At 43.9% G+C, this 26,694-nt stretch overlaps 1 protein-coding gene across 1 annotated transcript in view; it reads right to left on the bottom strand.

Annotated features, from left to right (window-relative positions):
• Window positions 1-961: 961 nt before the first annotated feature.
• The window catches only part of UBE3B (ubiquitin protein ligase E3B), a 48,640-nt gene continuing 22,907 nt past the window's right edge, over window positions 962-26,694 (bottom strand). The window contains exons 12-28 of the mRNA XM_066603864.1: window positions 22,443-22,620; window positions 21,681-21,850; window positions 21,114-21,281; window positions 20,751-20,922; window positions 20,172-20,290; window positions 19,063-19,177; window positions 18,151-18,250; window positions 14,416-14,535; window positions 13,271-13,447; window positions 13,083-13,193; window positions 7,806-7,943; window positions 7,158-7,223; window positions 6,867-6,925; window positions 5,127-5,309; window positions 4,231-4,342; window positions 3,097-3,189; window positions 962-1,728 (exon numbers count right to left, since the gene is read on the bottom strand). Of these exons, the coding sequence (XP_066459961.1) occupies window positions 1,537-1,728; window positions 3,097-3,189; window positions 4,231-4,342; window positions 5,127-5,309; window positions 6,867-6,925; window positions 7,158-7,223; window positions 7,806-7,943; window positions 13,083-13,193; window positions 13,271-13,447; window positions 14,416-14,535; window positions 18,151-18,250; window positions 19,063-19,177; window positions 20,172-20,290; window positions 20,751-20,922; window positions 21,114-21,281; window positions 21,681-21,850; window positions 22,443-22,620 (2,273 nt within the window). The 3' untranslated portion in view covers window positions 962-1,536. The remainder of the gene's footprint in view (window positions 1,729-3,096; window positions 3,190-4,230; window positions 4,343-5,126; window positions 5,310-6,866; window positions 6,926-7,157; window positions 7,224-7,805; window positions 7,944-13,082; window positions 13,194-13,270; window positions 13,448-14,415; window positions 14,536-18,150; window positions 18,251-19,062; window positions 19,178-20,171; window positions 20,291-20,750; window positions 20,923-21,113; window positions 21,282-21,680; window positions 21,851-22,442; window positions 22,621-26,694) is intronic.

Raw genomic sequence — 26,694 nt, 5'->3', positions numbered from 1 at the left:
TAGATTCTCAAGGTGATGAAGGATCGTAAGAAGACAATGTCATTCCAGCTTTACAGTAGCTTAAATTATCATTAAAATAAAACAAAATCATATTGGATATATACAAAAATGCTAAACATCCTAAAACTAGTTTGTACTGCGATGACCTGATACATATCAGTGGCATTTACATATGGATGTAATGGAAGCTGTCGGGAATATGAATAGTGTTATTATCCACACAACTGCATATTTTACAGGTATATATATATTTGTATTTATAGTCTGGGCCATTTCTAGGCATAAGAACAAGGTTCGGGGTGGTTAGTACACAAAAGCTAATGTCAAGAACCTGGGGCACTAAGCTGTTAGTATGTGTGCATACAGGTATGCCTCTTTATATACATACATCTCCATACACATTTCTTTACAGACAAAGGTATGCATACAATGAGGAACAGGAGAAGGATCCACTGGAGATGGAATGATGGAAACAGTGAACGGGTACAATTTTTTGTGTAATAGGTTCCCTATAGGTGAAGTCACACATTTCCTAAGCAACACAGTCGTACTTCTAGTTTTGGACTCTTAAGACAGTGAATTGTTCCTGTTCTAAATACTTGTGCGTGTCCCCTTAAGAAAGGCTGAGAGAACATACATCTGCAATCTATAGGCATGAACATATAATCATATTGTACATCAAGCTTATAGTGTAGGTGCGTGTATATCTATATATATATATATATGTATAGATCCATATATATATGTGTATATCTATATATATATATATCTATATATATATATGTATATCTATATATATATATATGTATAGATCCGTATATATATGTAATCTCTATCCATATATATATATATATATATATATATATATATATATATAAAATCTCTATCCATATAGATATATATATATATATAGATAGATAGAGATTATATAAGATAGAGATTTTATATATATATATATATATATATATATATATACATACATACACACACACACACACACACTCATACACACCCACACAGGCTGTTGCAGGGGTGCAGAGGCATTTCCCCTTCCTGGATTTTAATGTATGGCTTTAAAGATCCTACTGAATACACCAAATCATCCTCCGGTCTGTGCAAATAGGCAGTGACTGGACTCAGCTGCAGAAAACACTCCATGTCTACAGACCTTGCAGGATTTTCTGCAGTCTAAGCCTAGTTCCATTTCTTAAGACCACTGGGCAGAAGTTTCTAGTTATAAACCTTACAGGAGTCTCTGAAAGATGAAAACATATCTGGTTATTCACACTAGAAAAACAAGTCAAAACGTCAAATGAAAGAGTCCGTTGTGCTTCCTTCAGAAATAAGTCAACACGTTTGCAACCTGAGGATAAAATCTAGGGGTGGGGTGGAACATGGGAAAGTAAATGTTTCAGTGCTTCGTATATATGTAATCCTTCATTCCCGATGCAAGCATTTCATACATTGCCCTGCAATAATGTACAGATTGGAGAGGTGGGGGAAAATTTGGACTCCACAGTTAAAGTCAAATAAGGGCTATGAGAGTTCAAAGCCTGTGTTCATGCTGATAGCATAGCGGAGTTTCTCCCGCAGAATCCCCTTCTTGCTGTAGTTGGGAAGTTTTAGGAGGTTAAAGCAGGTAGAAGAAGTGGGAAGGCGGCCTCCAGGCTCTTTTTTCCTAATGGTAAAGAAGCCACGTAAAACGCTACCCAAGGTGTCCCCCGTATCCTGAAAAGACAATTAAAAGCATCTTTAGAAGACAAGTGCTTGGCTGAAGTTAAAGGGGTTCTGCCAAGATTGCAAGTTATCCTATCCCCTTTTTATAACATAAGGGATAACTTGCTAATCAGTGGAGGACCCCTGCTGATCTTGAGGATCCTGTGTCTTCCATGCTCCTCACTGCGGGGTTACTGCACCCCGGCAGGGAGGAGAAGACTGAATAGAGCATTCCATTTACTGCCAATGAGGCTGCCGAGATACCTGAGCAGCACCTACTTGGGTATTTCCATCAGCGCCATTAAAATGAATGGAGCACTAACCACACATGCTTGGCCAATGCTCCCTTCATGCTGACATCACTGCGAGGAAGAAGCCACCCCCGCAGTGACAGGCAGAACAGGATACGGAAGTCCCATTCCGCAGATCAGCAGGGATCTCAGCAGTGATATGGGTTACCTTGCAATCTTGGTACAACCCCTTTAAGGAGAGTACATGGCTTTAACGTTATTATTTATTGACAGTACCATATCAGGATGCTGTGCATATGAAAACAAGGATTTAAATACATTACATAAGATAACAAAGACAATTACAATAAATATAAACCAAATGAGAAACAGGCTGGTACAGTGGGAGAGAGGACCCTGCCCACAAGAGCTTACAATCAGCAAGGGAGGGGACAAGGAGGCAGTAGGTGAGGGTAGAAGCTGTTGCTATTGTAGTGTGATTATTAATATGTACATTGCAGGCTTTTCTGAAGAGGTTGGTTTTCAGGTTACTTTTGAAGGTTTTGAACGTAGGGGATGGTTTGATTTGTGGGGTAGTGAGTTCCTGAGTATGTGGACGGATGGGAGAAATCTTTTGTGTGAGGAGCAGATTAAAGAGCAGAGAGGGAATGTTTCCACACAGCAGAAAATGTTGCGGAATGTCCACAATGTACATTCTGCACTAAATTCCGCACCATAACCACGACGGAAAGCCTGTCAAAATTCATGTCATAGGTGCGGATTTTGACGCAGCTCTCATTGCGGATCCACAGCAGATTTCACTCTTCACATTGAAAGGGTGAAATCTGTTACAGGTCTACAACAAAAATCATGTGAAAATAGATGAAATTTTAGGCTAAGGTAACTTTACGCTGTGGTGTGTGTGTGTGTGTGGGGGGGGGGGGGGGGTGGCTCCGCCTTGATTTACTTGAGTGACTATGGATTCTGTATAAAGCGCCCATGGGACAGCTATCAGGCACTTATGCACCCGATGGTCATCCCGTGTGAAGGTACCCTTACCCATCAGTGCTGAGGACAAACATATTGTCACAGTACTTAATGGTATTACAAAATCCAAATCAAAGTGGTTTACTATTAATTAGAACCTCACCTGATCATCGGATACCTCCACACAGCGAATGGAGAATGGCGGTTTGAGGTAGGCAAACCCTAAAAGAGGAGACCGGGAGCAAGAAGTAATGAACTGCAAGAGAAAGAAGAAAACAATATTATATCCAAATATTCAGATGGTGCCAGACATTATTAACCCCTTAAAGGGAACCTGTATTGTCCCCACAGCAGCATAAACTGAGTTAAGGTGCTGTTAGGGCAGATGACAGGGAGCCAGTGATGTGTTTTTTATACTCACCCACTCGCGCAAAGCACTTAAAATCTGACAGTTTTCACAGGGCTGTGCATGTGCTCTCCCCTAGACTTGTAAGGAGGGCGCACACGGCACAGTAAAAAGAGTCAAAATTTATGCGCCTGTGCGATCCTCAGCAGCGGGCACCACAAAATCAGGGAGCGAGTCAGTATGAAAGATACGTCACCTGGCCCTGAAAAGCCTTTTAAAATAGTGTGAAAGCTCAGCAGCGCTACAGAGCCGGGCACAGCAGCAGAAGTCGCCGCTGAGCCCTGGCAGCCGTCAATGGCTTTTCAAGTAAGGGCCGCGGTTCCATTGAAAACAATGTGCATTCCCTGTGGTGCACGCATGTCCTATCTTTGCAGGCACGCACCTGTAAAACACGGACATGTGCACACACCATAGGGAATGCATTGTTGCAAATAAAAGCGTGTTTTTGTGCGTGCGTATGCCCGCACCAAAACACGCTCGTGTGAACCCACCCTTATTGTTTAAATTGTATTTCATTTTTAAGGAATGGAAAAAGTAGCAATTTTCTATTTTCCTTTTTTTCCACGCCGTGCGGTTTAAAAATGGTGTTATCATGTTTAGGATTCATCCTGATTGCAGTGGTACCGTACTTTATTTCTGAATCTTTTTTATTCCTTCCTGGGGACTTCTTCATCCTATGGGACCAGAAGCTGTGGTCCTCTAATCACTGATATAATGCTTAGGAATATTTAGTTTTCACATGCATTACTGCCGATACTTGCTGTAGATGGCACAGGCGATGCTCTTGTGCCCATGCTATCCAATGGGCGTACCATTTGGTTCTATTGTAGTAATTATGACATAATAGTACGTCCATTTCCGAGAAGGGATTAAGACAAGAAAAGGTATTACCTTTAGAAACATGGCTTTCTCATCTGAATTGAAATCATTCGCTAGAATATCCCACAGCCAGACAATAACCCGATGACTGCCGTGGAAACCCCCATAATACACAGTGTGCTTCCTGGGAAAAGAAATATAAAGAAAAGGAAAAATATGTTGTTTATTGAGCTCAAACAACAACAAGAACAATTAAGCTGTTTGCCGATTCTGCAGGAAGCAGACAGCTCCGTTTCCACTACACTGGTCAGACCAGGGATGAGAACTACAATTAATCAGAGCTTTGACTGTAATACCATTCCAAGCCACAGTTAGTGAGAACAGAGCTGTCTGCTTCCTGCAGGAATCAGTTCAATGCATGAGTACACGGGGCTGGTGAACAGCTGATCAGTAGGGGTCCAACGTGTCAATAGTATACAAGTGGACAACAAACGGCCACGTTATTTCTATAGAGAAGAGAGAAGCATGACCAGTCACCTCTGGCACTGTTTATCTTCAGGGAAACAAGTAATCAAATTGGTAAAAGTTTAGTATTTTCAATTCTTGTTTCCTTTCTCTCATTGGGCTGAGCATTTAGACATCAGGATCTTCTAACAACTGTTTAATGTCTACGGCTGGCAATAAGATGCTGCAGGGTTATCTCTAGTGTACATACAACATGAAACTGGCTTGCCTGCCTGCATTCGTACACACATTTGTATAGATATGATTACTGGTTTTGAATATTGATGGATTCATCCTGGTATCACACAGCAATAAAACAGTAGCAGGTTATAGATTTGCTGTAGAGAGCATCAAGTCTGTGCTGGAATAGAAGGCAAACCTCTCTAAAAGAGATCCAAGAGTAACATTTGGCAGAAAACACATACATCAAAGTATCTCATTACACATTTAATTATTTAACTCACTTAAGATCATCCAAGTCAATCTCGGCATTTTCCCCTGATATAAGACGCTGCAGCTCGGGTGCCGAGAACATACGTATCCACTCAGGCCGGATGATAGAGCGGAAACCACTGATGAGAGCAGCTGTCTGGTTCTTAATTTGTGTGTGCATGCGGAAGTGAGCCATAAGGTGGATGTAACTGATCCTGAAGAACAGTAAATGAGACAGGCTGTACAAGAGAACATAGGGCAGGCAGGCTGTACAACGCAAAGACAGACTAATACCGGTAAAGAGGTAGATTAAAAACAGCACATAATTTAAAAAAATACTAGATAATTATAGGCAAACAGGACACTGTAAAATGCTACACTTAAGCCCCATTTACACACAACGATTATCGCTAAAAATCTGTTCAAATGATGTCTTCTGAGCGATAATCGTTGCGTGTAAATGCTACCATTGTTAGCTTTTCTGCCGAACAATGATTTTTAGTTCAGCATAAAAACCATTGTTCGGCCGGCCAGCAGATAGCAGGGACCGCATGCTGTGATTCTCCTCGGGAGCGCTGATAACATTGTTTTAAGCTGCTGCCCCGCAGGAGAACAATGGATCTGTATGCAGATAACAGACTACCCGCTGTTATCTGCATACAGCAAATGAAGCTTCTTTTAAATGCAAATAAAGCTAATAAGCTACTAATAGGCATTTGTGCCCATTGAAATGCATCCTATGCAAAATTATCGTTCCAAACTGTCGCTCACACTATCTTTTGAGCGATCATCTTTGCGTGTAAATGGGGCTTTAAATAATCTCTTACTACATAACCAGCAGGGTTGCCATCATTACCTTCTTGTTTCTTTGATTATGCTCGGTCACTGTTAAGTATACATTTAAGTTATTGCTAAAATTTAAGGTGCACTTTAAATGGAAAGAATGGAAGGAGGTGGAGCAAACCCAAGGAAATGTAAAAGGCTGTATCAGGACTCAAACTGCCTTGTCAAGGGTTATAGAAAGTAGGTGAAGGTGCTGCCAGCCAGCTGACCCACCAATAGGGGGGGGGAGGGAGACTAAATGTGTGAGAAACAAAAGCTTGTGCCCTGGCACAACTCTGCAATAAAAGTCGTGAGGCAATATGATGAAATATCCAACTTCTCTTTTATTTAGTTAAAGATAGGAGTTTCGGCGTGAACCCCTTCATCAGTTATGCTGAGAGAAACATCACTGTTGTGGTAATGGAGGTATGGACCCAAAAGTACTGGTGACAACCCCAGTTATCTCCGCTCACGGTTGTCACCAGCTCTCTTGGGTCCATACCTTCATTACCCCAAGAGTGATGTTTCTCCCAGCATAACTAATGAAGGGGTTCACCCCAAAACATGTATCTTTTGCTGGCTTTTCACTAACTCTTTTTGGGCTTAGTGTCAGCCTCCTAGTGGCAAGAGCTATACCCGGGGTCTTTCTGTGTCCCCCAAATGACACAAACGAGGTGAGGATCAAACACCAGAGCCTATACTGTGCCATCAACAATCCCACGGTCAGCTTAGACGAATAACACCAGATTTAACTAAATAACTGTCATAAAGCAACATTTGATTAATGTTTTAGTTATACCATAAATTTGTCACAGCATCTCACACTAGTTCTACAGGACCCTAGAACTCCTCTGAGGGGTCTCAGGGGGTCTGTGAAATAAAAATAGTTAAACAACGGATGTGTATTTCATGTAGTGTTCCTTCTTCCCGCAACAATGGCACATACTTACTTGTTCTCATTAGTTACAGAGATAGATTTCCCTCCAGGGATCAGTTCATGACACACCAGCTAAGAAAATATAGAAATGTATTGGTAAGGATTAAAAGGGATTATTAAAATGCTAAATAAATTCGGCTCTATGGCTCATGCATATGGCAGAGCTGTGTGCAGAGGTACTATGGCGGGACACAAAGTCCTTACAGTTCCATACAATAAAGCTGTAGCCACTGTATAAAATATAGAACTGTAAAATCACACCAAAGGGGAGAAAAAGCATAGAAGCTATTTCAAAATCATGTACCTGACCCATGACGTCTTCATCATAGGAAAGCGTGAGGCCCAGATCACTAGTATCTCCATCATATCGCTGTAGAATGGAAAGGAACAGTATTACCTATTTTACTCATTTATATAGAGCATAGATATCCTGCAGCGCTGTACAAGATTGTCATCTCAGTCAATGTCTACACCGGAGCTCACAGCCTAAGAGCTCCTTCATACGAACATGTGGTGACAGAGTATAATATGTGTGGGTGTTGCGTGTGTAATACGCTGGCCATAGGCTCCCATGTTGCCTCTCACACATGAAATACGTGCGCAATAATGATCGCAGCATGTTCTATCCTAGAGCGTATTACGCGTGAATGCATGCCAAGATAGTGCCATTTTACAACTGCATATATATTTCAGTACCAGACACTGGGGCGATTATACGCTTGTGGGTCTGGGTGTCCAGTTTCTTACTTCTCAGTTTGGGATATGAGGGCAAAAGAGAATTGTTATCAGAGAATAATTATGTCAGCATTGGGCGGGGAGATAAAGAATTGTTATCAGTAAGTGAATGATGATGTCATCAGTAAGTGAATGATGATGTCATCAGACCTTTGATTCAATGGCAGAAAGTGTGTTTGCTATATGCATCCTTAAAACGTATTCCCACAGCTCTAACCTTTATGGATGTAAGATTCTTGTAGAACTCGGGGTCCAGAGAAGGAAGCTCATCCACAGAGCTGTAGAAGATGCTGTGATGATGCCCTAATAACTGACTTAGGAAGAACGAAGCAAAGGGAACATCCACCACAATACCCTAAAAAAAGAGAGACATGTCATTTAAAGGGCTTTTACTGGACTCCAATACGATGATCTATCCTTAGCTTAGGTCATCAATATCAGATCTGTAGGGGTGCACCGCCGATCAGCTGTTTGAAGACACTGTGGTGTTCAGGTGAGTGACGTCATGTTCATTTGTCACATGACCTGAGAACAGCTCAGTCCCATTCAAGTGAATAGGATTGAGCTGCTATACCAGTCACACGAAATGTATGGCACTGCACATCGTATGCAGTGAAGAGTTTCAAATAGCTGTTTGGCAGCGGTCCTGATCAGCGGACCCCCACCGATAAGATATTAATGACCTAATCCCAAAGATAGGTAATCAATATTGGAGTCCCAGAAAACAGGATTTTTGTTACTTAAAAAATCAATTTCTTGTCTCGTTTATTGGGGAACACAGCAAGACCTTGGGTATAGCTGCTAACATATGAGGCAAACCCACTACGGACAAAAAAGTGTTAGTTCCTCCCAACAGTGATACCCCTCCTGCAGGCACTGAGCTAAATCAATTTGTACATAAGCAGTAGGAGAAACACGAATTAACGCATGATATCAAATAATACAGATTGTAGTAAAAAACCAATGGTACTGCATAAGATTCAGAGAAGACTGAGGATTCCTTCTGGAAAAACAACCCAGGCCCGAGAAAATTGAATGTTGGGGAGAGGTGGTGTTCCCCAATAAACAGGACGAGAAATGGATTTTACGTTAAGTAACAAAAATCCTGATTTCTCATCTGTGTCATTCAAGGACTCAGCAAGAGCCTGGGATGTTCCAAAGCAGTTTCCAAAGGGTAGGTAAAAGAGAAGGTAAGTATAGTATGTTGGCAACTGCTTACCCATGTGACCAGGAAGGAATGCATTAAAGGGGTTGTCCCGCGGCCAAAATGAAAATTTTTTCACAGCTCAGTCCCCCATGTTCAGCAAACATCACAAACTACCCATGTAAATAGTTTGTTTAGAGCATTTCTACTCACCATGAAGCAGTTTTATGAAGTTATAAAATTCTTCTTCCAAGATGGCTGCCGTCATTTCCCAAGGTGCACCGCTGGTCTTCTCCCATGGTGCACCGTGGATGTTCTTCTCCAGTCTGAGCTCCACTGCCGATTACAGCCACCTCATTGGCTGATCAGCACCATGTGATAGGAGCGGAGCTACGTGATGACGCGGAGAAGAGGGAGGAGCCAGGACGCAGCTCGTGAGCCCGGACCATCCAGAAGAGGAATCTTCAGTGCGCAAGCGCGACTGTTCGTGCGACCAGAGGAGAAGTTTGGTCATCGCCATGGAGACGGGGATGCCAGCACCGGGAGGGGATAAGTGTATAACTTCTGTATGGCCAATATTTAATGCACGATGTATATTACAAAGTGCATTAATATGGCCATACAGAAGTGCTTAACACCACTTAGGGACAACCTCTTTAAGTAGAATTAAGAGAAAATGCAAAGAGGCCTCATCACCAGCGTGGTCAAAGCCCTTGTCGACTGACAAAGAAACGCTATTGCCTTCAGCGGGTATGCCCAGCCAAACAGCAGATGAGTGCAGACAAAAGGAGAGCAGTGCACCGGAGCATGGAAGAAGATGGGACGACCTTAGAGTAGGAGGAGGCTGTATGGATTATGTGTGCAAGCAGCCTCCTTACGAAGATCGCAGCTCAGATTAAGGCTCTAATAAAACCCGTAGGCTAGAAGGTTCCCATGGTATGAGCCATGTCTTGCAGAGGATACCTGACATCTGAGAGGACTGAGAGAAGGGACAAAACTCAATCTTCAAGAAGGCTGAAGAACAGGCAGGAAAAGGAAGGAAGCAAAAGTACAGTTTCAATTTTCTTTTGCTAATGGTCAAGGCAAGCCTTGATTCAATGTTAAAAATGACTTCCTACTTCTCAAGAGGAGAAGAGCTCACCCTCTGGTCTGATCTCGATTGCAGATGTTGGCCATCTAGTTTTACACTCCTGGAATATAGCAGGCCAAGAGAGGCACCATGTGGAACTCTATCTGCCACAGGATGCTGGACAACTCTGACGTGACCCTGGCATTGTGGGTTCTTCTTGGATTGCCGAGTTAGACCATTACTGTAGCATTATTCACTTGATCCAAACAAGGAAAGAGCAGCGGGGAGATGTAAAGAATGAGTTGTAGAGGAAAGACTTAAAGTTGCAGGACGATTAGCAAGAGGGGTTATGCTGAAGGGATCTGTACCCCTGCATTAGAAAGGATGGACCAGTCTCTCCTTGGGGAGGAAGGCAGCCCATTGAAAAGTGATAAGCTAAGGGAATCAGGAAGGCCAGATGGTCCGTGATCAAGTTGAAATAATTCCCAAAAGGGGGAGTGCGAAATTATGAGAAGGATCCCCTCCATGGGGGAAGACGAATCTACCCAAGCCGTGCCTTAGTGTGAATTTTTTTTTTAAAGGTGGATCTCATGGGAAGATGAGAATCTAGCAAATCTGTCCAGTCTGGATGAAACTGCCAATGAAAAGGACCATCAGAGTGAAGATTTCTTATAGTGCAGTGATGACATGTCAAGCATGGCTAATAAAATAAGGCAGATAACTTGACCCAAGTACTGAGAAACTAGATGTGATGGAACGCACCTACTAGTCAAGATGATACGTTGTAAAGCCTAGCTACTCCACCCAGAGGAGGATGGATGACACTCATTGTTGCTCACATAACCAGCATTGACAACTCTACTTAGTAGAAAAAAGGGATGAAACTGCAGTAATGATAATTATGGGAAGAGGGTCATCTAGCATGAGATGATTAGTTATTAGCCCTCAGCCTTCATCTAAAAGAGTATAGTAAAATGTATGACTAGAAGTGATGACAAGGTAATCTGCCTGTCTGAAGTGCTCCATAAATGTGTATGTTATTTAGTTACGGATATCAGAAATATATGATTTACTCTTCCTATAGGAGGAATCGTGGAGTTGACTGATGCTGATGCGGACTGCTTAGCGCAGTCAGCAATAAGGAAGGGCAATCACTCACAGGGCAAACATACCGATTGGAAGGCCTTAAGAAGCTTTCACTGTTACCCAGACAAGCCAGTTGAAGCCTCGCAGACAGCGCCTTCCTCGAGGATAAATACTGCAAGAAGCTGTTAGCCTGGGCTTTACATCGGGTTTTTCCCAGCATGCTGTGCAGCCTTGGCTACTGCGCTACAGCGAGTTTCCAGAACCTAGTGCAGATAGTCTGACTATAGAGGGAATAGAATATGGCTGATTAATACTAGTGCCGATACCATCAATGTCAAATATATGACCTGACAGTACGGGGCAATCTGCAGTCACACAACTGCCCCACCTCTGGGCAGGGGGTGGAGAGTGACAAGCATATACTCGAATACCAGACCTGCTCCCCGATAGGGAGCGGATACTGATGCTGTATGGGGGTCGTGGCGACAATAGAGCAACCCTGTCAGACTTAAGTAGCAAAAGTAGAACCTGTTCTGTGGAAGGAGGTAATGAGCCGTCTGGTGCTCGTCATAACTGTGTGATCATGAAGATATTGGCTGACTGATATCTGTGACCATGATATAACTATGTTAAATAGACACTGGCCATATGGGACGGTTTGTGAAAATACCAAGCCGCAGAGTGATACACAAGTATGCTTAACTGAAGAAAGCAGTGAAACAACTTGATGCCTGTCCAATTGTGATCATGGTATATAGAATCTAGCTGTAACGCAGATATTTGTCCGATGGAAGGTAGTACTGTAGACCAAGTCGGATACAGTGTCTATTACTATACAGGGATGATGGATGTAACGTAATGCTAGCAATCATGTCCTATACAGAGTCTAGCAGTCATACAGATACCCATTGTATGACTGGTGGATACCTGCAATCACTACGTCATCAGAAGGGTCTAGCAGTCCTACATTTATTCCTCTTATGGAGGGAGAACGTGGCGACCTATGCTTGCAATCACCGCATAAGCATGTCGGACACACAGTCTGGCAGTAACACTCTTCTTCCTCCTATGGAGGAGGCAATAAGGCTGCTTGACGCTTGCATTCACTGCCTAATCATGTCAGATACAGATAACAACAATATTAGTAATCCTTCTGTAGAAAGGGGTAACGAGGCAGCCTGGTACTTGCCGTCACTCTATGTCAAATACAGGGTTTAGCAGTAATATATTTATTCCTCCTGTGCCGGGTGGTGAGGCAGCCTTACACTTCTAGGTACTGCAGAATCATGTCAAAATCATACCCTGGGGACATTAGGGGCTGACAGATCATGCAGAGGCACTCAGTGAGTAGCTGATTGGTGCCTGTATGATGGCTTCCAATCCTTTGGTGCAGGGGACTATGACATTGGGATAGAGGGGAGAACACCCTAAGGACAGAGCCTAGCCCAGTCTGAGACAGGAGATCAGGAATCTTATGAATGGCTGCTTTAGCAGCTCCTGAGGACACTGCTGAAGGAGGCGGTCAGCACAGGGACATCTGGGACTGAGTGCAGAGAAGACTATTTCTTCTTAGTGAAAGGCTGCTGTGAGGGCAGTTAACTGCAGAGAAGGAAGGTCCTGGAGCTGCAGGGTGGAGCAGGACCTGGCCAATTGTTTATGCACTTCTGGGATACTTAGCTTGGCCTGGATAGTAAGAGTCCAGCAGTGTTCCCCTCTGACTCACATCCCCTTGAGAAAGGGAGCACTCCAGCCGGGAGCTCACCATATTAGAGGAGAGACCCTATAGCTGGAGGGCTACAGAGGAATTAGGGCTCGTCTATGCCTCCTTTTCTTCTGGAGGTAGAGCAAGCAACAGAGAGGTTAGAGACACACTGTTCTCCCTCCTATGTGTGGAAACAGAGTGATCTGGTGCCAGCCCTGTATTCCCAACCTATAATGGAAAAAGAGGAAAAATAAAACATGTAAGAGAAGACTTGTAGAGCAGAAGGTCAGCCTCCTATGGACACCAAGCTAAAACGGATTTAGCTCAGTGCTTGCAGGAGGGGTACAGCTGGTTCAAGGAACTAACACATTCTAGTGTTAGCAGCTATACCCAAAGTCTTGCTATGTCCCCCAATGACATAGATGAGAAAATCCTTTAAATCTCTTATTCTGATTTTTAATACATGAAGTGGAGATTCAAGCCCATATTTTACCTCATACACCGCCTTTCCAAGCATCTTCCCTACAAACTCAAACAACTGCAGGTAGTTCTCATGGATGTACGATGTAGGAGATGGGTATAATCGATCACCATAACTCGTAGTCTGTGGAAATCAAGAAAGCAAGTTAAATAGAAAGCACTAAGGTAAAGGAAACAGACTGGACATGGTTCTCCAAATACCTTGAAAAGGTTTAGAGCTGGATCAAATACTTTCTTTATTATCTCCTCCAAGAATTCCTTAAAAACACCATCCTGGTCTATTCCAGCCTCATCTACTCCCAAGTCATTAACAAATTTGACTCTAATGACTCCTTTCATGGCGTTTTGTGAGAGCTGCCTCAGCTGGTCATAACCATCCTGGAAAGAGAACACAAAAGAGAATAAACAGTCTGCAATGAATAAAGCCCCATTTACACGCAACAATTATTGCTCAAAATTCATTCAAACGATGGCTTTTGAGCAATAATTGTTGCGTGTAAATGCTTCCATCTTTCACTCTTCGGCTGAACGATGATTTTTACGTGAGCATAAAATCCATTGTTCAGCTGGAAATAGCAGGGACCACACGCTGTGTTTTCCACGGGAGTCGGACAATACATTGTATTCAGCTAAAAGCCCGTGGCAGCCTGTGTGAAGACAATGCAATGCAATTTCCCACAAAAAAAAAAGGGAAAATTAGGTGCCTCGAGTATAAGCCTAGCTAGACTAGGTAAAAAAAAACCTGTAATACTCATATAGCAGTCGTCGTCTGTGTCCCCCGGGCGATGGTCTCCCCGGCAGTACGGCAAGCTGCTCTGTAATTCTCCTTGCTGTCAGCTCTCTCTGCTAAATGAGGCTTTAAATTTCTCTGCCGTCAGCAAGTAAGCGCTGTGATTGGATTGAGCACTAGCCAATCACAGCCGATGCTCGATGAACCAATCACAGCCATTCAGTAACGTCATTCACTGAATGGCTGTGAATGATCGAGCGCCGGCTGTGAAGCCTTTGTCCATAAAAATCCAATAAAGCCAATGCTGGGACTAGTAGGCAAGTGAAAAAGGGATCTCCTGCCATTTGCTAGCACCATGACCAGCATTAAGGGGGGTAATCATGGTGATCACAGGCCAGTAATCTAGTCTATTGACTCAAGTGTTACTGGGCAAAATATCAAGGCTGCAAAAAGACAGGGAGAGGAAAAACATGAAGACAGTTATTCAAGGCCTTGTGTAAAGGGTCCCAGTCTGTTAGGACAAGAACAGTCAGTGCTGTGATAGTAGCAGGTTAAATTAGAGCCTTATAACTACTTTCGCCGTTTAATGAAGGGTGTATTTATGAATGTCCATTACCTCGAGCATGCGTGATCTTCTTATAGTGATGTGTGTTACATGAGGGGAGGCAGTGTTTGTCTCCACCAAACCCAATTTCTCCTTTTCCTTGGTAACTATATTTCTGAACAACAGGACTCTCTGCGGAACATAAAGGTGACATTGCAATGCGTTTAATAACACTTTATTTTCACACTTTAACCCCGTCCTTCTGCAGCCATTTTTCGTCCGACATACAGTAGCAACATGACGACTCATTTTTTGCGTGACAAATTGCATTTTTCAGTGTTCGCTTTTACTTACCTTATAACGTATTGGAAAACTTTTGAAAAGTGGGGTGAAATGGAAAAAACTGACAGTTTTGGGGAGGTTCTGTTTTTACGGCGTTCGCAGTGTGGTAAAAAATCACATTACATTTATTCTGTGATCAGTACAATTACAACAATACCAAATTTAGTTTTTATTCTATGTTAAACTACTTTAAGCTCTTAATGGCCTCTGGCGTACATGTCTGTCACGGGTCATTAGCAGGGTATGGTTTTATATGGGGAGGTTTTTGTTTTTAAGGCGTTCGCAGTGTGGTAAAAATGACATGTTAACTCTATGCTGTGGATCACTATGTATACCCAGCAGCTATCAGTTTTTTTCTGACAGCTGACCGCAACAATGCTGTGGTCAATGTTGACTCTGGCATCTAGGGAGCTAGCTAGAGGGGCCCCTGTGAAGGTTCTCAGGCCTACCATGAATTTCAACGTATTAAGCCCTATCTATGGCAGGGCTGAACAGGCTACCAGTAAAAGTACAATATACTGCAATACAGAAAGATTGCAGTATATTGTATTAGCAATCAGATGATTGCAAGTTTAAGTCTAGAGATGAGTGAGCGTACTCGGTTCGGGTGTTTTTGGACCCGAGCACCGCTTTTTCCGAGTAACTGACTACTCGGATGAAAAGATTCGGGGGGCGCGCAGGGGGTTGCAGAGGGGAGTGGGGGGAGAGAGAGCTCCCTCCTGTTCCCCACTGCTACCCCCCGCTCCACCACGCCGCCCCGGTGCCCCCCGAATCTTTTTGGCCGAGTAGTCAGTTACTCGGAAAAAGCGGTGCTCGAGTCCAAAAACACCAGAACCGAGTACGTTCGCTCATCTCTATTTAAGTCCTCTGTGGGGACTACAAAAAAAGGAAGTGAAAATAAGTTCAATAAAAAAAATGTATTAGAAAAAATAACATGTATTAGAAGTTTTCATGCAAAAAAAAAAAAATAAAAGCAATCATAATTAGTATCACCACCTCCGTAAAAGTCTGAAATATCGCATTACTTATCACAGACAGTGTCACCCCCGTCACTCAAAAAAATGGGGTGAAAAATGATCAAGTGTGCCCAATAATGGTACCAATAAGAACTACATTACAACCAGCAAAATCAAGCCCTCACACAGTTCTATCGATGGAAAACTAGAAAAGTTATTAATGTTCTGACCAAAAGCAACAGTGGTGAAACATAAAAACCTACATACGTAAGTTTGGTATCGCTGTAATCGTTCTGACCTGCAGAATACAGCTAACATATCATTTTTTACAGCACTATAAATAATGTAAGTGCCAGATAAATAACGAAACAACCCCTTCCCCCTCAACAAAGGCACAATTGCATGTTGTTTTTTCCATTTCACTCCACTTAGAAATGGTACATTGAAAAAATGCAACACATCCTGCAAAAAACAAACCATAAAAAAAAAAAAAAAAAAGGTAGAACTCTTCGAATGTGGGGATGAAAAAAACAAGAACGAAAAATATCTGGTCATTTATGGGTTAATATCATCATATTTATTTATATAGCACCAACATATTCCATAGCCCTTAAATTCGAGGGAACATGTAAAGACAAATTCAGACATTACATATAATAGTAAACTAATAAACTATTTGAAAAAGTGGTAAGAATCCTGTTCACAAGGGCTCACAACTGATGAGGAAATAGGGGTGACACAAAAGGTACCAGAGCTTGTTCTGTACAGGGGTCCGTCTATCTTTTATATAAGTAGGGTTGTATACATAAAGCTGTATGAAGCAGTCACCTGCCAGTATTTATATATATACAGATATGAAATGAATTAGGGTGTATGGGTGTGGGGATACGGTGTTCAGGTTTTGAGGGAGAGTGTAGAAGAGGGGTAAATGGAGGCATCTCTCAGAAATATATTTTTCCAGTTATTGAAGTGAGACTTACCGGCCTGTAGTTACCAGGCTCTCTTTCAGACCCCTTTTTGTATATTGGAACCACATTGGCAATGCGCCAATGCAGTGGTACAACCCTGGTCTCAATAGTGTCCATAAATATAAGAAATAGCGGTCTAGCTATCACGTCACTTAGTTCCCTTAGAACCCTTGAGTGCATTTCATTCGGGCTCAGCGATTTATTGATTTTGATCCTCTTTAACTGGTTCTGCACTGCCTCCTGTGTTAGGCATGCAATATTTAGCTGGGGGTTCATTTTATTCCCCTGCATCTCGTGTGGCATTTTATTTTCATTCGTGAATACACTCGAAAAAAAAATATTTATTAGATTTGCCTTCCCCCCCATCATCTTCTATGGTTTCTTCTTTCTATGGTTCTTTTTGCTCTCTTTGGGTATCAGTCCTTAGCAATTTTGATCTTTTCTTTACATGATTTGATTTTTTCCCTGTATGTTTTTAGTGCTTCTTCGCTGCCTTGGTTTCCTTCTACTTGTAGTTCTTTTATTATTAAAGGGTATGAAAAAGCTCACATTAGGTCATTAGGATGTTTTTAAACGTCCCCCATTTGTCATCTGTACTGTTATTTATGAGGATGTTGTCCCAATTAATGTTCCCAAGAGTAATGCTGAGCTGATCAAATTTTGCTTTACTAAAGTTTAGTTTTTTTTGGTTGCTCCCTGATAAGGCTTCTAAGGCTGCATTCCCACGAACGTATATCGGCTCGGTTTTCATGCCGAGCCGATGTACGTCGTCCTCATGCGCGGGGGGGGGGATGGAAGAGCCAGGAGCAGGAACTGGGCTCCCGCCCCCTCTCTGCCTCCTCTCCACCCCTCTGCACTATTTGCAATGAAAGGAGGTGGGACGGGGCGGGGCTCAGTTCTGAGAATTAGCCCTGCCTCCGTTCCGCCTCTCCCCATTGCAAATAGTGCAGAGGGGCGGAGAGGAGGCAGAGAGGGGTGGCGGGAGCTCAGTTCCTGCTCCTGGCTCTTCCATCCTCCCCCTCCCTGCACATGAGGATGACGTATATCGGCTCGGCGTGAAAACCGAGCGGATATACGTTCGTGGGAATGCAGCCCACGTCCCATTTGAACGATTGTCCAATCACTTGTACAATATACTACAATCCTTAAGTATTACAATATATTGTTCAGAATAGATTCCGACTCAATAAGAAGAAATCGAGAAGATGGAGGGACAGGAAGGAGCCATTTAAATGAGTGGCAGTGTCATCTAATTGGTTTAATGCCTAGGATCTAAGTTATTTCCGATCCCAACAGCTGTGGCCAGTTGTCAGCTGTGTTTTTACAGCTGGCACCTGCCACATATGAAGCGGGCATAGCTGCTGAGCCCTCTCCATACAATAGAACCCGACATCCACTGTACATGTATGTACAGATTAAACTTTATGTTTGATCTTGAAAAAATTGCTAATAGTCCTGTTAATTATTATTAAGTAGACGGTTAATAGTATAAACCTATGTGTCACATTCAATGAAGAGTATAAGCAAGCAAAGCAACATACATTTTTGTGTGGGATGACATGAGGGATGTACTGAAGTAAGAGTTGGGCTCGTTTTCTCTCTTTGTCCAATTCCTGGAAGAGCACAGCAGGTTTAAGATCTCTGTGTGGACAAATAACAATCATCTTAGATGTTTTGTAACCAATTCCTAATTAATACAATCACACTCAGATACAAAGATGTATAATATCATGATTAGGGGGCTACATTATTGAAAATGCAAACACTTTTTTTGTTTAGTGTCCGCCTCCCAGTGGCAGCAGCTATACCCTAGGTCTTGTAGTATCAGGCTCAGGGCCTTAGCATTACAAAAGGTTAGTGGAAATAATGTGTATATTGCGTTACAGTGCTGAATAAACATCAGATGCTTGAAAATTAATTTTTTTAGACCGCTTTCTAAGAGTTTTCCATTTTTAAGTAACTGAAGCTTAGTCACTACAGAAATGAGACAAACATTCTACAACTTTCTAACAAACTTTCATGTTTCAATTCTGCAGCAGCATTGTGTTTGCTGTCAGGCAGCAATTCTGTACCTAGCTAGTTCTGCTGCCAACCGAGAAGTGAATACAATTGTAATCCATCTGGGCAATACTCTGTGAGCCTGAACTCTAGACAGATACATAGTAGTGAACAATCAAAGAGATTTGTGTATTTGCTGATGATGTATATGGGTCACATGCAATTGTTTGGACTGTACATAATGGTATCCACATCTCAGCTGGACGCAGGACGAGCTATGTACATGTTTGCAGCCTCTGAAAGTAAAGAGGAGTGTTCCTATTCATATAAAACAAATAATATCTTGAAAATGGGGGGGGGGGCTCAAATACATAAAATAAAGTTGTAGAACATTTAATTTATGCAGTGTTTAAGCTTTATATACATGAAATCCCATTTATTACACATTAACTTACTTCCGCAACCAGTGGTCCTCTGGGCTAAATCTCCTCCGGCAATCTCTCTCATACAGAACCATAAGCCAACCATGTACAGAATGGAAAAGCTCCAGGGTTTCCCCTTTGGCATTCTCTGCAAGGAATATAAATATTCGCATTTCTGTATCATTTTAAAAACTGCTTAATGACATGAAGCTAGTTGATTGTTAGGAGGAATGGTGAAAAATAAGAAAACCTAGAAAGACAGCCAAAGTTGATGATAACAGTAAAGGCCCATTTAGACACAACGATTATTGCTCAAAAACCATCTTTTGAGCGATAATCGTTGTGTCTAAATGTGCCCCTCTTACAGTTTTTTGCCGAACGACGGTTTTTAGGTCTGTTTGAAAACCGTCGTTCAGCAGAATATCTGATAAGCAGGACCGCACGCTGTGCTCTGCCAGAGGAGATCTGAATACAGCTGATACCACTGTATAAGCTGTTTTCAGCTGTTAACACCCCCACACACACACCTACCCCCGTCCCAAGCAGATCAAAACAAAAGTAATCAGGGAACAGCGGGAGGTCTGTTCCCTGATTACAGCTCCCAGGGCTCACAAACCGGGAAGGCATTAGTACCAAGTAGTACTTCATGCAAAATGATCACTCAAAAGCCATCTTTTGAGCGATTATCTTTGCAGTGTAAATGCACCTTAAGGCCCTGGAACAAGAGAGACAAAAATGATGATTGAAAGATTTGAAACCCTTCTGTGTTTTTGACTCACTCCTGATTTTGGCTTACAAATACTGATGAGAAATACTGATCAGAATACCGCTATCTGAATGAGGACTAAAGCAAAGCAGTGGAATGGAGAATGGTGTTAAGCTGCAAAACCAGACACAGCCCATAGACAAAAGTGGCCATTCTCTATGACAATCACTGCTGAACTGGTAGCATGTAAACTGCAATATATAAGATGGATCAATTTTTGGTAAGAGGAAATTTTTTTGCTATGAAAAAGATTGAGTAATGACTAGCCGCACCAGCTGTTCAAAACATGAACTTAGTAATTAGGAAAGCAGAAGAGGCAGCGCTATAAAAGATAAATTGCAGTCAATAACCAGATAGAATACTCCTGCTGCCTCACCCAAAAGACCATCCCACACCATCTTGAACACAAAGCAATTGAGAAATGCGGAGATAGTGACGAGTTCTTCCAGTTTGAAGGATATTTGCTCCTCATACACCTCAATGTCATCCAGAATCCTGACAAACAGAAACACTAAAGTTAGGAACACTAAAACATTCAAGTATAAATACAGCGTTTAAAAATGTATCATCCTCTCGAAAATTTTCAGCTAGAAGTTGTTAAAAGCAATACAATTCTAACGAAAATGTATTGTGTACTTTAACCCTTTCCAATCCACTGTCTGACGTCTAAAGACATTCTGATTGAAGGCTGTACAGCTCCGATGTCGGAAGACGTCCGGCAGGGTATTCTTACTGTATATTACTGGCCGCTTGGACATCGGGGGGGGGGGGGGGGGGTCTCTTCAGCATGTCCCATACCACAGTACTGGCTCTAGCCTGCAGATGGCGCCATTGTATAATGGCAGAAAGAGGAAGCCCCCTAGGAAACCCTGAATCCAAAATTGGATTGCAAAGGGTTAATTGATTGAGTGTGGAAAATGGGCATTTTCCGATTAACTGAACGGTGGACACTCACGTAATTAGGTGTCTGGAACAGTCACAAAAAAGGACGAGCATGGCCAAAAGTCTACGGGATTCCTCGGTGTCATTGCTCAAGCACTCCAGGAAAAGTTTCAATCCTCCTTGAGGTCCCAGTTCACAAATGAAAGCCCACAACTTGGGCAAAAGATCGTCCAAGTAAGTTAGACCTTAGAGGCAAAAGATAACAAAAAAGTCTTAACATATCATATAACATTGCAACACATATTCTGATGGCAGTGAAAACTTTCAAAGTCTCACTGGGGATTATTAATTATTTGAACATATAAGCAGATTCTGAGACAAACTATTATGTAATACTGGACCAATGCAATAAAAAAGTAACAAAGACGGTACGTACCAGTAAGAATCTGAAGCCGGATCTGAGTGAGAGTAGTGAGTACGGTTTGGTACAACACACATATATTGCACACTTTTTGCACCTCTTGAGAGTCGACTCTTTTACCTCCAATTGGTTTCAATATGTGACGAACTGAGGCAGATTTCTGGAATGCCCGTTTGAACAGGTCTGGAAGAATACATGCAAGGAAGCAATGTGAAAAGTAATTAAAAAAAATGTTTGATCATAAAAACAAAAAATAGGAAGATTATTTTCTTTTTTTTCTCATGGCCACGCAACTACACGAATGGTGAAAAGTACAGCAGACCACTAGATGACTAGCTTCTCAACTAGCTTGTTGTTGTTTCAATGCCATATTGCTTGAATTTGCCAACAAATATAAAAGTTCAGTGGAAGAGTAAATTCACAGACCCGCAGAAACACAATGGCAGTGCTTGGAAATGGCCAAAGACGTAAAGAGAAAATTGCAACCAAATCTAAACATATAAAGCAAGTCTAAGATCCCATAATATGAAGCCCTTCTATACATCCACTATATATGTACCTGTTCTGCTTAAAATAACTCACTTTTCATGGGTAGATTGTTCTGCGGAGAGGAGCTTGGGTTGGTCACAACAGACACATCTTGATTTTCTGCTAGTTTCTTACTGAGGACTTCCCGAAACAAGATGCGGATCATATGAACACCCCACAAATGTTGAAGCTGCTTGGTAAGCAATGGCATTGATTCATTGAGACTGGAGAAAAATAAAGGAGAAAAGAATGAATTTGGGTTATAAGCTGATAGAACAGACATAAAAAGATGATATAGAGCAGAGATGGAAGAGTGAGATTAGAGAGTGATGGGAAAGGTAAAGCCATTAGAGAGAGTAGAAGATTATATAAATGAGTTTCTTACTTTTGCAACATGATATGTCAATAAGACTCCGACTAATTTCAATGGAGAGAATGAATGACCTCTAGAGATGAGCTAGTATACTCGCTAAAGCTCATTACTCGAGTGAGTAGTTCCTTAGCCGAGCATCTCCCCGCTCGTCTCTAAAGATTCGGGGGCCGGCGGGGGGCGGGGAGGAACGGAGGGGAGATCTCTCTCTCCCCCCCGGCTCCTCCCTGCTCCCCGCCGCAACTCACCTATCACCCGCGCCAGCCCCCGAATCTTTAGAGACGAGCGGGGAGATACTCGGCTAAGGTACTACTCGCTCGAGTAATGTGCCTTAGCGAGTATACTCGCTCATCTTTAATGACCTCCTCTCCAATGAAAAAGAAATGCACAGCTTTACATTGAAAATGCTGAAAAACGTATTTAAATATATGGTAAAAGAAACATACCCATAATCAACAGTCTGGGAAAACCAGCCTAGTACAGGGTGCCAGTGTGTAAGATTGGATTTCTTCTGAGAGACATATTTTTGACAGTATGACAACATTTGTGTGAGGACGCTCACAAAGTGCCCCGTCTCTTCTTCTAAGACTTTCTCTGTCAGGTGGCCCAGATGAATAAGGTTACCTGAAAGTGAAAAGGGAAGTTTGGAAACAATGGAAACTCACAACAGAGTTTATGAAGAACCTCTTAAAAGGGTCTGTCTAACAGAGTCAACCCCTAGTCATATCTTCCATTAGGGTAAAAAGTCTTTTGGCCAATACATAAAAACTAGATTTTGTAAGAACTAACCGTAAAATCTCTTTCTCGACACAGCAAAGACCTTGGGGTATAGCTTCTGCCACTAGGAGGTGACACTAAGCATAAAAGTGTTAACTCCTCCCACTAGCTATCCCCCCCCTGCAAGCATCGTGCTAGCTTAGTTTGCATGCAAGCAGTAGGAGCAGCCAGTAGGATACAACAACAATACTGAGTACCAAACAATACTCACTAACTGTAACTCATTCCGACCCGTGTGCGACAGCACTGAGAATCCTCCCACTCAGGATTAAATGTTGCAGACCTAATACCAGACTGGGTGGGTGCTGTATCCCCCAATGAACAAGACGAGAAAGAGATTTTACGGTAAGTTCTTAAAAAATCTAGTTTTCTCGTCTGTTATCATTGGGGGACACAGCAAAGACCTCGGGACGTTCTAGAGCAGTACCCAAGGGGGCGGGAAAATATAAGAAGTCGCATGAGTAAGAAAGCAAATCTGCTGCTTAACTGCAACTAACCTTAATGGATGACTGGTTATCCAGCATGCTCCGAATGGAGCGTAAAGAGCCTAAGTGACGGCCACAACCATCTTTTGGAGAAGAAACTCCTGATAAGGAGCTTTCAACCAGGTACCCGTTGTCCAAGTACTGTGAGCTGTAACACAGCCTGAAAATATAACTGCCTGGCCTGTCACCGTGTACTGACGTGAGGCAGAGTCAGTGCAAGAAGTCCACACCGAGACTACGATCAGCGTGTCCGCGCGATGAAGAATGCTACCTTAGAGAGGTACTCTTGTGTAGTCAGACCGCGCCCACTTTCCACCGGAGCGCTCCTTGGCCGAGGCACTACCGAGAAGGGTGCCCACCGGATACTTCACTGAAGTGGATCCCCATACCAACCGCAGCGGGAAGATATTCGACAGGTCGATAACAATCGTCTCCTGATGACGACCTTCAGTACAAAGTCAGGGTCCAAAACAAGACTGCGGAGCCATCTGCGTTGAGACTTCGGGAAGTTGCATGCCTTCCAACATCTGACATAATTGTACGTCGGTTTCCATATAACTTCAGGTTGTCAATATCACCTTCCCAGTCCCTCTGCGAGGGAATGATCCCTTGTGGTACCTAACCGCTTCTGGTCGACGAAGCTTGCGACGGAAGGTTCCCTGTTCCTGGTTACCTTTCAAGTATCTGAAGGAGTCATCTTTGCAGCTGACGGCCACCGAATGTAGGAGACCCAAGGAGCCCAGGACTGAATTCTGGTCCCAGGCCGCATCGCTGAAGCGCAGCGTTGCTCTAATGCTGCGTATCCCTACGGCCCATCCATGTTGTTAGCGACCTGGTTAGCTGTAGATCGAGAAGGGCTTGTGCCCCAGGGACTTACGGATTGGTTAACTAGGGTTGGTCCTGTACCGACATATCAGTGCCACCGTATGAAACTACTAGACACAAGACGTTGGCAATACAGTACACACACCGGGACAGAGATCTTGCTGGTCCGATTGAGGTAACCTCAGTGGTGTAAAGGGAAGATCCCGAGGAGTTGCCAACAGTACAAGTATAGAATTGCACACGGTTTCCTGCAAGCAATAATGCAGGCCGAGCGCGGTAGTGTCACAGCGTGCTCCTGGATCCGTCCAACTTAACTCCGTTGCACGTGTTAACTTCCTTATGCGATCCGTGGTGAATGCTCGAGTAGTTAAATTAGAGACTGCTCTGAATTAGAGATCACCTTATGTCCCGCATCTGCCCATTCACAATATAGGGGAAACATGGGCTGTTCTGCACCCATCAGGGGGAAGCAGGGTATCATGGCTGTAGGCTATCCCCGTCCGAACCTACGGGGCTGAATCGCGAAGGCTCACCGGTTGCAAGGCAGAGAGGAGGCGCGACGTGTTTGCCGAGTTCCTATGAATAGTACTCTTTCCATCTGGAAGGTACAGCCGGTCTCAGCAGGTTGGAGGAAGCCAACAGGCCCTTGGGTATAGAAGGTGCTACAGGACTCAGCATGCCTGGAAAATGCTGATAATCGGTTTGAACGCTGTTGTCAGTAAGGCGAGCTATCCTTTGCTGGAGGTATCTCATACTGTAGCGAGAGCGCACTTGGCATGTGGCTCTGGTCATCCCCGAGTCATCCTGGGCACAGACGTTGCGGTCCGCTTGGCTGCAGGGAACTGCAGAAGGGCAATAGGGGAGCTACCAGGCAAGGCTCAAGCCGGTCCAGGGCACACTATAGCTGCGCACCCAGTGTGATCCGCACGCTGGTCAGCTGCGCCACCGGAGACTGTAGCCGCGTAACGATAAAAAAATGCGGGCGCCTTCTAACTGCGACCGCACCCATGACACGTAGCCAGCGCTGTTCATCAATGGTCGCATGGCAGCAACATTCAGTGCATGCAGCAAGAGGAACTGCATCTCCCTGCAAACACCCGTTGCCGCAATGTGTCCGCGGCGGTTACAAGGAAAAGGGAGGGAGCTGGTGAAGCACGGGTCGTGCTGCCCAAGCGATGGGAAAGTACAGTGCCCGCGTGGCGGGAAAATCACCAGCCCGCGCGGCAGGAAAATAACATACAGTGCCCGCGCGGCGGCGGGACAATAAAACACAGTGCCCACGCGGTGGCGGGAAATTCAAAAAGCCCACGTGGCGGGAAAGTCAAGCGCCCACTCGGCGGGTAATTCAAGCGCCCGCTCGGCGGGAATCATGCCATTGCCCGCACGGCGGGGGAAACCTCCGAGGCCGCAGCACCCGCCCGCATGCCCCGCCGAGGGCGCCAAGCCCCCTCCTGCACAGAGGTCCAGCGCTGGAGCTGCTGCGGCCGCGAGCCGCCTCAAGGTGATCAGCCAAGGCAGCCCCCCCACGAGCCGCTGGCAGCCCCCGAAACGAGCCGCAGGCCTAGGCAGCAGGCACATGCCGGGTCCACAGCAGAACTAGCGGCAACACATTAGCCGCGGGCGGCCAAAATAAATCGCGGGCGGTCACAATAAGCCGGGGGTGGCACCAACCAGCAGTGCAGCAGGAGGCACCAACCAGCAGCGGGGGCAGCATCAAACCGCAGCAGGCGGAGTAGTGCGCTGCATAACCAGCAGCGGGCAGCATAACAAGCCGCGCAGCAGGCGGCATATCAAGCAGCGCAGCGGGCGGCAAAAACGAGCCTGGTGACACCTATTACCGTCCGCACGGCGGCAGACAAACAAAATAAACTCAAATACTTACCTCTTGACCGAGGTGAGGTGGCTTCCCGGCTCAAGCAGAGCTTCTCCCCACCATGAAATCCTTGTACCTGATAAGAAGGACTGCACGCTGAGTTCTCCTTGGGTAGCGCCGATAACATTCTTTAACTGCTGCTGTTCCGCTGGAGAACAATAGCTATGTATTTAGAGAACAGACCACCCGCTGTTCTCTAAATACATGCACATGAAGTACTAAAGGGCTGATTAGCCCATTAGTAGCTAAAGCAGGATGATCACTCAAAACTGTCAGTTTCTGACTAGAGTTGAGCGAACATACTCTGGCGAGCTTGATGCTCGTTCGAGTATTAGCGTACTCGATGGTGCTCGTTACTCGAACGAGCATCAAATCACGTTCAACCCCGCGCCAGCTTTTGGCCCCTCCTCGCTGTGATGTGCCTGTTTTGGCCCCTCCCTGCCGCGACGCAGGCCGCGTCAATTGAAAATTTTTGGGGAGAGAGAGGGAGAGAGAGAGAGACCAAGGAGCAAAAAAAAAAAAGCTCGTGACCCTGCGTTCCACATACAAAATTGCTCGAGTCTCTCATTGTAGTCAATGGGGTTCGTTACTCGAGTAGAGCTCTCGAATTTTACGAAAAGCTCGACTCGAATAACGTGGGCCCGAGCATTTGGGTGCTCGCTCATCTCTATTTCTGATGAATTTTGAGCGATCATCTGTGTGTGTAAATGGACCTTAATAGTGTGTGAAAATCCGACA

Source organism: Eleutherodactylus coqui, chromosome 5 (assembly GCF_035609145.1).
Source record: "Eleutherodactylus coqui strain aEleCoq1 chromosome 5, aEleCoq1.hap1, whole genome shotgun sequence".
Classification (NCBI taxonomy): Eukaryota; Metazoa; Chordata; class Amphibia; order Anura; family Eleutherodactylidae; genus Eleutherodactylus; species Eleutherodactylus coqui.
The sequence above is the reverse complement of the archived record's forward strand: the minus strand, read 5'-3'. Positions and strand labels throughout refer to the sequence as shown.